Source organism: Scophthalmus maximus, chromosome 16, assembly GCF_022379125.1.
Source record: "Scophthalmus maximus strain ysfricsl-2021 chromosome 16, ASM2237912v1, whole genome shotgun sequence".
Taxonomy (NCBI): Eukaryota; Metazoa; Chordata; class Actinopteri; order Pleuronectiformes; family Scophthalmidae; genus Scophthalmus; species Scophthalmus maximus.
Genome location: NC_061530.1, coordinates 17,514,006 through 17,526,196, shown reverse-complemented (window position 1 = coordinate 17,526,196; position 12,191 = coordinate 17,514,006). Strand labels below are relative to the sequence as shown.

Below are 12,191 nucleotides of genomic sequence, written 5' to 3'. Positions count from 1 at the left end.
TTTTCCCCCTGAACCAACGCCACTGCCCCGCTACCTTCTCCGGGGCCGGTGGTGATGTTGGCCTCCACCTCGGGCCCGTGGATGAAGGTCTTGGCCCGGATGCGGAAGTTGTACGTGATGCCGTCGGCCAGGTCCCTGAGCTTCAGCCAGAGCGGCCCGCTCCCCTTCACATCCACCGTCACTGTCTTACTGACGCCTGGGGGGGAGGGGGAGTGAAGACAGTCGGCACAGGCCACTGAGGACTCTAGACAAACACACCACATTTAGAAGCAGGTCTTAACACGGGGCCAGGCAATGTGGGAACACACTCGATACGGGCAGACACACACACACACACACACACACACACAGAGTCATGGAATTAGTAGAAACGTTTGCATTGTGGCACTGTAGTCATGTATTATGCAAGATGACAGCAGCAGATGTGCGAGGTTGCGATGACATATGAGCTGTTAAGCCGACGATTAGGTCCGCAGCTCACGAACAAAATATGCACACCACAAGATTTTGACCATGTCGAGTTATTACATAAGTCATATTCTGCGGGAAATAAAACAGTAAGATTCAAACCCTAACAGATCCTGTAGTGTGCACACAGCTTCTTGTGGAAGCAAGCGGCCATTTGAGGCGCAGGGGAGTAGGGGAAGGGGGAGCTCACCCTCTACAGGTGTGCAGGGCTCGTAGACCAGGCGGAAGCCCTCGATGATGCCGTTGGGGAAGGCGGGCTCGCCCCAGGACACGTTGACCGAGGTGGTGGTCAGCTCGCTGAAATGAATGAAGCTGGGCGCACTGGGGGCTGGAACGAAACAAAGGTTGATGAGCTTGGCACGCATAGCAGCGAGTTGGAGATTTTTCCGGGGTCGTCCGACATGTGTGCGCGGGAGGCCGTGGAGAATTAAGCGTCTTACACAGAGTCTGTTGACAAGCCACAACTAAAGGATGACCATATGACAAAGGGGTTAGGATCACAGGCTTATAGTTGTGACTTAGCCTTCGTAATATTTGTGAATACTTTACATCGACACTGATTTTGAATCTGTCGAAGACCTTTTCCACAGAGGACATTACGTGCGAGAGCTGAAACAAACTATTTTTCCAGTACGCCTAGCTCAATCTTTTAATAAATAATTACATATATTTATCGGATGCCCCTGGGGTTAGGTATCGGACCACGACCGAATTTTACCGGGTGCAACCGAGGACTGAATCCAAAATTCCTTTCCTACATGCAATCCGGTTATTCGATTATTTGGTATATCTCAAACCTTAGTATAAAACCAATGGTGCAAAAAAACAAAAAGTAATGTAAGTCAATCAAAAAAACATCTGTGCCACTTCTAGCTGCTGTCTTCTTTGCGTTTGGCAAACTGGAAAAAAATAAAGGCGACTACTTTTCTCTCTCTCAGCAGAGTCCATATCTGCAGTTTTTAACTCTTGCTACTTTTCCTTTTCACGACTGCTCTGCTGAAATGTTTTGGCGCGGCAGCTTCCCAACTTAGGCCCGAGATTGGTCGAGACGCTTTGCGGCGAGTGAACCGCCCCGACTGGGTCAACGCCACAGTTTCTTTCTATACCCTACGCGGGTTTAAAGGCTAAACAGCAAATAAAAGCACTGCGTGACCCGGGTCATCCTAATTCCCAAGGACCGATTCTCGCGACTCCGGGGCCCATCGCGCTCCACTGAGCTTGTGACTCGCCATGTGCTCAAGACACCGTTCGCCCTGCTGCGTTTAAACTTGTCGAGTTGAGACGCTCGGGAAAAGACAATGCCCCTTTGTCCTCCTCCACAAAAAAAAAAAAAAGGATGGGATAACTGTTACCATAGTGTCCCTCCCCCCTCCTCCCCCTCCCTGCTCGTCATCCGCTTCCCCCTCTCACGACACTGACCCACAAGGGGAAACCAAGAATCTGTGAACTCCTTCTTTTCCTTTCTTCTTCCTTTGCTTCTCACTTCTTAGGGGCTCTCTAGACAGAAAGTCTCGCTCAAAGACATTTCACACACCATCCACTGTTCCAGACAAAAAAACGGGAGATTCAGCGAATTACTTCCGAGTGGGTTTTGCTGATTGGGAACTCGTGCTCAGTGTGCGGCCCGGCCGACATGGCTTGGCACGCTGACAGCAGCGATTCACATCCTCTTCGCATCGTTTTGAGGAATAAAAAACTAACAGCAGCACGCGCATTCGGCCGAATGAGTGAACGTGGCTGTACAGGTTCTGATTCATCTGTCGTTGTCAACTTGATTTTCTCAGTACCGCTCCATCACACGTTAACGGAGCCTGGGAGGTGACATGGGCGCCATTTTTTTAAATAAATCCCATGCCCGGTTAAGTTAATGGAACGCGCAATTTAAGCAATTTGCACGGGTGACTAACTAAATTGTGCACCCCCCCCCCCCCCCGCCCCCCCGCCCCCCAATCAGCATTTGGGTTCACAGTTCGTTAGCACCTGCCTGATGTGTATTTAAAACAAGTACGCTATTAGGACACCGTACCGCTTTCTTGAGTCGAGCTGCAGACGGGGGCTGGCGAACTGTGAACCGAAATGCATCTTAGTAAGTCGCCCGTATTTGGAAATCATGCATGCTCGTATTAATCAAACTGCACGTGCAAATTAGTAAACCACGCATGTGGTTTATAAAAAAATAATACACCCATGTCACTTCCCTGTATATGTTCATTAATTACTTTCTGAATAATTTGTCTTGGCTGTCGTTGGCTAATTCTAAGTGAACAACTATTGTGCAGGGCGATTGCTATCTGGGGGTCCGTCGTACCCGCTTGCTGAGTGCGCCCCCTGGTCGGCGGGCTGCGGGGTCCGTCGCCGGCAGCGTTGAAGGGGGCGACGCTGATCATGTAGGTGGTGTAGCCCGTCAGGTTCTTCAGCTTCACCCCTCCCTCGGGCATGAACAGTGTCCGGAGACGCTCCGTCTCGTTCTTGCGCTGGAACTCCCAAAAGTAAACCTACGCGGAGTAAGCGAGGCATTAAGTAAATAGTGTGCGTGTGTGTACAGACGCTGCTCAGGGACGGCAACCACTTCTGCTTTTATGAAAATAAAAAAAAAACACCCCCACCCCCAAGTCCTATTTCAAACTCCCTCAAGGGAGAAATGCAATTTCATCTTATTCCCTGTACATGTTTTCTTGAGCAAAGACTTCTTTTAAAGCCCCCGTGGAAAACAGCAACAAAAAATAAAAGTGCATTTAATGGGGATTAACATCAAATACACGACGTCTCTTGTGGACCACAAAAACATTTAAATATTCATACAAGGATAAAAACAGAACACAATATCGCTGCGTCATCAAGGAGCGAGGTCTATAAAATGTCTTCCCCCTGGGCACAATATGACATTTGGAGATTTTACTTTTTCCCCTCTCTCACCTTGTAGCCCTGGATGTCGCCATTCTGCGCATCCACGGGTGGAGGGTCCCACGTCACGTCCAGCTGAGTGGCGGTCGCAGACTGAATAGCCACGTTCTGGGGCGGCGCTGTCGGCACTGTCGACACACGAACGTAACCATGTATTAAAAAGATTTCTTTGTGTGTGTGTGTGTGTGTGTGTGTGTGTGTGTTAGGTAGTTTGCTCATAGTGTGGACGGCTTGCATCACGGCTCAAGGCAGAAAAACCCCTTGAACTCATCCAGCCGACACGGAAAAGCTCTTAAGGACCTAAAGACAGACAAATTACCCCTGAGAAAATCTCAGCGTTGCCTCCAAAGGAGGATCATTTTGAAACCCGGCGAATTGCCAAGAGCGCCCGCTGTGTGCGCAAGAAGCCCGCTCCACGCCGTATAACGAGGGTGGTCGAACTATTCCTTTGCACTTCAGAGTGGGTGGTTCGAAATGACAAAACGGGAGCGTGTACAAACCTGCCTCTCCCACGAACACCTCCTGCGGCGCGCTGGTCGGCCCCTCGCCCACAGCGTTGTACACGCTCATGCGTATCTCGTAGCGCTTGTGTTTACTCAGCTCTGCAGTGGAAGGGAACAAGAAGGGACATGACGCTTCAAAACCTTTTTTAGTGTTCAACACCCGATCTTTGAATTGCACTTTAAAATGACTAAAGTGTTTTTCCGCAACTGGACACAAATCCTCCGCAACCGGACGAGTTCATAAAAATTCACAACACTCACAAATCATCTCTATAATCATACAATATAGCCTTCAGTTGTCCAATCCCTTTTTAAAAAGCTGCTTGTTCCACGTTTTTAACAGCGCAAAGTGTGAAGAAGTTATATTTTTCCCCTTCTTTTCAGAGAAACACCACACGGGGAATAATTTCAGTGAGATCCCTCTTAACTCATAGATATTATTATTCCAAAAGTGGATGAAGGGCTCAGCTGCGATATCCAATATTCCCTCGAGTGAGCTTATGGAGCTCTATCATGTCTCCCATATGGGAGAGTTGTTTGATTTCAATTTTCTTAACCTCCCCTCACATGGCGGCTCTTTGAGACCTGGAATTAGTATCGCAGCTCTTCTCTGAACCTTTAAAAATTGTGTCTATATCCTTTAAATTTATATGGACACCAGACAGAACTCGCAGAATCCAGATGAGATCTCACTCGGGATTGACCAATGAGGAGGTCGGTCCCTTTTCCTCACTGTACACTGAAGACTGAATTTCAAATGTGGGGCAAAACCTTTGGTGGAATTCTACTTCGAGTGTTTATTATACTTCGTACAGGGACACTGCAATTATGTGGTCTTGGAACGGGGTTAGGAAGATGGAGCCATCTGCCGTTGAAGTGCTTATCCAAATAGGCAGATCCATGTGCGAAACCAAGGAGTGTGCTGGACTCGTCAGTGTCCAAGAATTCCTGTGTACAAAGAGCTTCCATTGGCCCTCAGCGGAGGTGTTTGTACCGACGCGATGAGAATACGAGCGGCCGAAATGTTGCGCAATCTGCTTGAGACATATGGTGCGATTCAAAGAAAGACGGCTTTTGAAAGAGAAAAAAACCCAACAAGCTTAATTAGTTCTGGGATTGAATTTGTGTGTGTGAGTGTGTGTGTGTGTGTGTGTGTGTGTGAGAGAGAGAGAGAGATAGACGGAGACATGATGGAACTTACTGTCCAACTCATACTGGTTGAGAGTTGAATCGCTCAGATTCCGGATGCTGTACGGGGCTGCGGAGGAGAGGCAGAAAGAAAAGGGCGATGAAAATAAGAAAAGGGGTCAAATGGACGGACAAACAAACAAACAAACAAACAAACAGTGTTCAAAGTTGAACATATTTTCATTGTCGAGAAGGGCTTCGCTTACTGTGAGGACCAAAGAAACAGCCAACCCCACCACATAATCTCAGCAATCATAACTCGGAGTGAGCCCCCGAATGACTCGACGATGGTAAAATTACAGGCTAAGTAGCACGGAGCTGTGCAAACAGAGATGCTCCTGAGTAAACCCTAATAATAGCCTGCAGGTGATAGCTACTGATCACACACTGGGAAAGTGTCGAGGCCGGGCGGGGAGATCTGTGGATGCAGAATAGGCCTTTGTGAAAGTCTTTCCTCTGACGGGAATTCACGGCGCTGCGGCACACTTTGAAGAGACGGCACGTCGGGAATAACACACCTCACACCTCGCATACGGATGCATTTACACTCAGACATAAAAGACAAGTTGTTCTGAGTGTTGAGTGTATGTGTGTGTGCGTGCGTGTGTGTGTTTAGCACTTTGAGATTGCTTTTAGCAATGAAAAGTGCTCTATAAATGAAATTTATTATTATTATTATTATTATTATTATTTGCGTGGAATGATGCCGTCGGCGGCGCTTGTTCCTCACCGGTGAGCTCGGCCCAGGTGGACATGCTGTTGAGGGCGTGAGCGGAGTAGCTGCGCAGACGGTCGTACAGCAGCTCGCGATATCGAATCCGGAAGCCCAGTAGGATTCCGTTGATCTTCTCCTCAGCGGGGGGCTGTCGGGGGGAAGAGAGTGACCGGGAAAGAGTTAAACGAGACGTATTGGGCCTTCCCTGAAGCTACTGCAACGCCTCGTCAGTAGTCCGGCCAAAACTTCCCTGACATGGTGACATCACCATGTCACGGAAGTTTGCATGAAGCACGTCTAGCGGCTAGTCGGACACAACAGAGTGGAGCCAGCTGGCCAATCAGAGCAGACTGGGCTTCATCGGGAGGGCGGGGCCTTAAAGAGACGTTTCAGACAGAGGCTGGAAAGAGGAGTTGTAGAATGGACAGTCTGAGGGAACTGACCCGTTTACTCAACATTAGAGGGATGTAACCTTTTCACGTAATAACCCCGATTAAAATTATGAACCTGAATATGATCATAATACGTCTCCTTTGAGGTCTAACGTGACAGAAGTGATCTTCAGCAAAAGCCTAAAAATAAACAGCATGAGACTCGGTGTTTCGCTCATATGAAACCGATACTTTCCACTTCATCACCCTGTGTTTAGCCTCTTAACTTATCATCAGTGACGAGACTTACTGTAATTGAAACTCACAGACTGTGGGGGGGGGGGGGGGGGGGGGGGGGGGGGACGACTGAGCTCATCCTCAGGTGAGTAACGCGGAGAAGTCCCCCACGGTTGAACAAGAGAGAGCAGGCCCAGCGGGCAGAAGACAGAGGGAGAGAAAACAAGTGCCTCTCTATCCTTATAAACTCGACAAGTGTTCTCCATAAAAGTGGAAATTTTGGCTCGGGGCCTCCTGTTTTTTTCCCCCCCTCTTGACGGCCCGTTAATTCAGTAGAGAGCGCAGAGGGTATGAACGCGTAAAAGTGCCGAGCATCCAGGCTGTAAGACTTTTGTGGAAACAATGGAACATGAACTCTTACCTGCCAGCGGATCAGCACTGACGTGGTCGTGTGCGGCGTGACGGAGAGGATGGCGGGCGCTTCGTCGGGCGCTGAGGTGGATAAAAGAGAAAGAAGAAGTGAGACACACGTGAGCTTAGTTGACCCCGAAAAAAAAAACGGTGCACAAATCAAGGCGCCTTGTCGTCGTCCCCCCCCCGTCCCCCCCCAATGTGCAGTGGCATTCACGGAGCGTAAATAAAAAAAAGGCACACAACGGAGGAGTCAGACAAAAGCAGCTGGAAAGATCAGTGGAGCAAAACGCTTCAGTTTCTTTAGTTGGTTTAAGAGACACGAGGGCAAACAGACGCTGCCAAGGCTTTTTCACGCTGCCCCCCCCCCCCCTCGTCTCATGGTAACTGCAGATGGTGACATCACAATTCATGCAGACATGAAAACTCCTTTTTATTATAATACAGAACAAAGTGTACCTATAAACATAAATAGAATATAAGCATATCTGTGGACCGTATAATTAAGATACGACCAGGTTTAACATTGAGAATAGAACCTTTAATTTTTAAAGACATAGTTTGACATTTCGGGGAATATGTCGGTTCAATCTAACACTATATCTTGGCTGCAGATATTTCCTGAAGTAACACTGTCACGTTGTTTTCAGACATATTCAGACGTCGCATTTTCATATTCCGAGTTCACCGGAATATATATATGTATGCATATATATATATATGCATACATATAAAAGAGATGACGTGCTGGTGAACTTCAGAGGTGCTCGTCAGTGGAGCCAATAAGCGAATCTCCCAAACTGTCAAAATCTTTCGTCCAGGTCAAGACGACGCGCTCATGGAACGTGCACGCCGCGAACTGGGTTCGTTTCTTCTGGTGCCGTCGCTCTTACCGTCCTGCAGAGTGGTGATGGCCTCGCTCTGCTCGCTGTACTCGCTGTCCCCGATGTCATTGGTGGCTTTGACTCTGAACTGGTAGGACGTGAAGGGCTTCAGCCTGCGGGGGCGGGGGCACAGGGGAGCACACTCGACTTGATGACAAAACTACTGCAGTGGATGTATTAGGCCTTTCTTTTGTCTCTGTTAAGCCACAGACCTTAAAGGAGAGTAATGGCGCCTCAGTGCGACAGCTACAGGCTTTTCAAAATGCCCTAGATGCTTTTTGCACAGTTAATATCATTTACCTGGATACAAAGTAGGAGGAGGCCTCGTGGCTGACGGAGGCCGAGTGGACCGTCCAGTTGCTCTCGGGCAGCTCTCGCTGCTGCACCGTGTAGTAACGCACGGGGGACAGGCCGTCGCTGCCCGGCTCCCACGACAACAGCACCTGGCGAGCCCGCACGTCCCTCTGCGGAACCATGGGGCGGCTGGTGGGCTGGGGGCGAGCTGCGGGGGCGGGCGGGCGGGCGGACGGGCGGGCGGGCGGGCGGGAGACGCGGAGTGGCGTGAACAGCAAGGATTGAGAAATGGGAGAAATGAGAGAAGGAGAGAAAGAATGAGGGGAAGCATGATGGAGCAGACAGTCGCAACAATCGCCAAACGGGCCCGGAGGGAAACAGATGGACCGACTCGGCCCTCGCAAATGCACAGGTGCTTCTTCTCTCTGATCCAACAGCCGAGGGGCACGAACACATCTGCTCACTGGACCGTTGACTGGAAATGAACGGAGCACGGCTCCCTGCTGAGATCACACACACCTTAATCTGCACACTACTGTAAATGTGTCTCCTGCAAACTTCTAAATATCACTTTTCTTTGCAAAACACCATTAAAGATAATGTTTGTTTTTTTCTTCGCTTGTTCTACGTGCTCATCCAAATTCGTGTTGTTCCATCATGGAACGGCGCATCCGGAGTCTCTAAGACGCGCTCAGTGGGTCGGCGGGTTACCTCTCTTCTCCGTGGTGACCACCAGCGCCTCGGCCGCCTCGCCCCAGCCCTTCCTCGTCTGCGCCGTGATGCGGAACACGTAGGTGGCCTCGGCCTTGAGGCTGGTCACCGTGTACTGGCGGGCACTGGGGCTCAGCACGTCCACGGTGGCCGCGTTGCTGTTGGTGGAGTTGTGGTGGTACGTGATCTGGTAGGCTGGAGGGGGAAGACGCGCACAATGAGAATCTAATCGGAGGCGATTTCATTTCTTTTCTCGTTCAACCTATAAGATTTTGAGCAAACTGCGCGAAAGAAAACGCGCAGCTCCGTCTCCTCTGAGATTACGTCGTGAGCATCTGCTCCCGCATGCTGCTGCGTGCGTCTGTCACATGAGTGCAGTTTAAAAACAAATGATCCGACAGATGTATAATGAATCAAACGCTCACAAGGAAATCCCCAATTACTGTAGCTAACGAGAGAATCCCACTCCCTTTACAGCGATGTTTGGAAAAAATAACAAGATTTGATTTCCCCCAACTAATATTGTGTGGCTCATCAACTAAACATAAAATAACATATAAGTATGTCGAGAGTAATCAGGGATGTGGCCACCTGTGGGCCTGACGGTCCATTAAGTCTAAATAAAGGAGCCCGCGTGAGCCGTATTTGCGCAGTTACCAGGCCGTCTCACTTGCGCCACACCACCATTATTACTAGATTCTACTAAAATGTCAGTGTTGGAAACTGAGCGGGAAGTGTTAGAAGTATTCTTGTACATGTACTGACCGAGTATGATGCCGTTGGGCTGCGAGGGCGACTGCCAAATGAGCCGCACCGAGGTGGTCCGCACCTCCGGGAACAGGATGCCCACTGGAGGTCCTGGCACTGCAGGGAAGCAAAAGACATCATATATATATATATTTAAAAAAAAGAACAAAAAAAAGCATAATATGACTGCCTTAAGCTTCTCGGCCCCATTTTTCTTTTATGTAATATCACAGGAGAAATGACTGCAATAGGCCTGCTGTCAAGCGTATTCATGTTTTTTTCTTCCCCCATCCCCAATAATCTAATAATGAATACGATATAATAGTTCCTACCATCGTCCAGAGTCCTCTCCAGGATGGGCGGCGAGCTGGGCCGCCCGTCGCCGATGCGCGTGAAGGCCAGGACCTGGATCTCGTAGAGCACGTACTTCCCCAGGCCGGTCAGCTGGACGCTGTGGGTGGCGTTCCCCTCCACCGTCCAGAGGTGGACGGCGCCGTCCGAGTCCTTCTCTTTGTACACCACCTGATCCCGCGAGAGAACGGGATATAACGTCACCCTGCTGCCTCGCATCGGGCCTCAAAAAAATTGCTGAGGTTCACTAAAGACCAACGAGCCGGGAGAACCAGACCTTGTAGCCCAGAATGAGGCCGTTTCTGTCGGGCTCGGGGACCTCGAACCAGCGCACCAGGATGCTGCTGGAGGTCGTGGCGAAGGCGGACACATTGGTGGGCCCGCAGGACGGAACTGGGGAAGGAGGAGAGACAGCCGGGGGAAACATTACACGCTCCATTGTTTTCGCCGCACATTGCGAGAAATTGCATTGGCCACGCTCATTGGGCGCGCGACAGAAAAGGCGGTTGCGAGTGATCCGCCACGGCTGTACATCGTCTGTGTTTGTGTTTGCACGCCGCCTCTGATATCCTCGTATACCCTCCGGGGCTGCTGGGAAAAAAAAAAAAAACACCGACTCAAGAATAGGCCCCCCCCCCCCGTTTTTTTTTTCCTGCTTCTCTTTTTCTTCCTTGGCGCTCATCCCTGGACGTAATGCGCTGACTCCCTAAGAATTTGCTGGAGTGAGTGGAAGCAGAAAAAAAAGAAGGGCACAGGAATCCCATGCGTTCTCAATTCCCTCAGACTCCTTCCACTCCTCGCTCGCCAGCGTCTGGCTGAGCAGAGAAAAGGCTGAAATAGAAACGGGCCGCTGAAAGGAGACTTCGGCAAGGGCGTCTGCGTAGGAAACACGTCTGCTCCCAAACAGAATCCTAACATATGGCGAAGTGCAAACCGCGCTACTCAGCTTGTCACCGGTCCAACGTGACTAATATATGTAGATATATTCCACACAGACTTTGGCATAAACCTACTGGAAGCGCTAGAAGACTGGTCGAGCGCTCATTTAGACACCAGATGAACGGGATGAGGGAACTCGGAAGGAGATGTGTGTGTTGCTGCGGGACGGTGCTACGTGCAAAGACAAACAAGTAATCAACATTTGCGTAACGGAGCGAGCCGCGTTGTGTTTTTTGCGCCGCTCGTGCTTGTCACTCCTATTGATCGTCTGATCAGAGGGAGGGACGACTCACCCGACTCCCTGGTTCTGCCTCGGACCGGCGCGCTCCACGGCCCCGCCCCGATGCCGTTGACCACCTGCACCCTGACCTCGTACTCGGTCCACTCCTCCAGGTCCTCGACGGTGAACTCCCTCTCGTGGCGATCGGCGATGGTGTGGATCAGCGCGCGGCCCTGCGAGCCCGCGCGGGAGTACTGGACCCTGTAGCCCACCTGCTCCGCGTTCCCGTTGTACTCCCACTCGGGCAGAGGCTGGCCGAGATAAGATTGGGGTAAAAGGTTATTCCTAAAAGAGATGTACCGTAGAATCCCAAAGGGTGAAAGGAGGCAAACTGGCGTTTACCATCCACCGTAACCAGAGGCTGGTCTCGCTGGCGGTGCGCAGGGTGACGTTGGCGGGGGCCATGTCGGGGGGAGCGGGCAGCGTCTGGATCCTCCTGGAGGGCTGGCTGGGAGGACTGGTTCCCACTATGTTCACCTGACGCATGCGGAACCTGCGGTTTTCGGAGTCAAACATTTATCATAGTGCAACTTGGGCAAAAAAGGACAGTTAACTTTGAACAGAAATCCGGAAAAACTCCGAATGAACTCGCGGCGGCGTCCTCTCGCGCGAAGCTTATTGCATGTGAACGGAGATCACAGCGCATGGAATATGAATATGAATGCAATATGAATATGCTGAGTGGAGAGCTTTATTTGTGTTCCACCCTGGGCCGAAAAAATCACCTGGTGTGAATGTTTACCTCCGCTGTAATGTAAAGTGGCAGCACTGACGAGGAGAACTACAGCTGCTGGGGCTCTTTGGGGGGTCGACTCTGCGGAACGTTAATTGGTTTTTCGCCGAATGCGATCGTGGAAAACTGGCAGACTTTGCTCTGAGATAAAGATCCCTGCGCTCACTGGAACATTATTATTATTTTTTTTAAATCACGCTAACCATAACGAGGGGTGTATCCAAAAATCCAGAAATCAGGAAAATAAGATAAGCTCCCGGGAGGTACTGAACAGCTGTTTGTCTCAATCTGCGCAAGCTTCATTTCCAGGTTATACAGCATTCCTTAAGAATATACTAAAATAATATTTAAATCATGAGCAGGTTCTTCCGAGACAATTATGTACTATCATAATGTCTCGTATGAAACGTCTCATGAGAGCAGATCCGAGCTGCATGTCTGTATATTCTGTGTAT

At 50.1% G+C, this 12,191-nt stretch overlaps 1 protein-coding gene across 4 annotated transcripts in view; it reads right to left on the bottom strand.

Annotated features, from left to right (window-relative positions):
• sdk2b (sidekick cell adhesion molecule 2b) overlaps positions 1-12,191 on the bottom strand; it is a 235,148-nt gene that overhangs the window by 16,297 nt on the left and 206,660 nt on the right. For 2 of the 4 annotated variants that reach the window (XM_035613333.2, XM_035613335.2), the window contains exons 24-39: positions 11,346-11,496; positions 11,017-11,254; positions 10,062-10,177; positions 9,766-9,955; positions 9,452-9,550; positions 8,687-8,881; positions 7,982-8,183; positions 7,691-7,794; positions 6,808-6,878; positions 5,794-5,926; positions 5,077-5,133; positions 3,873-3,974; positions 3,385-3,500; positions 2,777-2,963; positions 659-796; positions 35-196 (exon numbers count right to left, since the gene is read on the bottom strand). In XM_035613333.2, the coding sequence (XP_035469226.1) occupies positions 35-196; positions 659-796; positions 2,777-2,963; positions 3,385-3,500; positions 3,873-3,974; positions 5,077-5,133; positions 5,794-5,926; positions 6,808-6,878; positions 7,691-7,794; positions 7,982-8,183; positions 8,687-8,881; positions 9,452-9,550; positions 9,766-9,955; positions 10,062-10,177; positions 11,017-11,254; positions 11,346-11,496 (2,261 nt within the window). Of the gene's footprint in view, positions 1-34; positions 245-658; positions 797-2,776; positions 2,964-3,384; positions 3,501-3,872; positions 3,975-5,076; positions 5,134-5,793; positions 5,927-6,807; positions 6,879-7,690; positions 7,795-7,981; positions 8,184-8,686; positions 8,882-9,451; positions 9,551-9,765; positions 9,956-10,061; positions 10,178-11,016; positions 11,255-11,345; positions 11,497-12,191 lie in introns of all 4 variants that reach the window. The other 2 variants (XM_035613332.2, XM_035613334.2) reach the window with 1 other exon arrangement.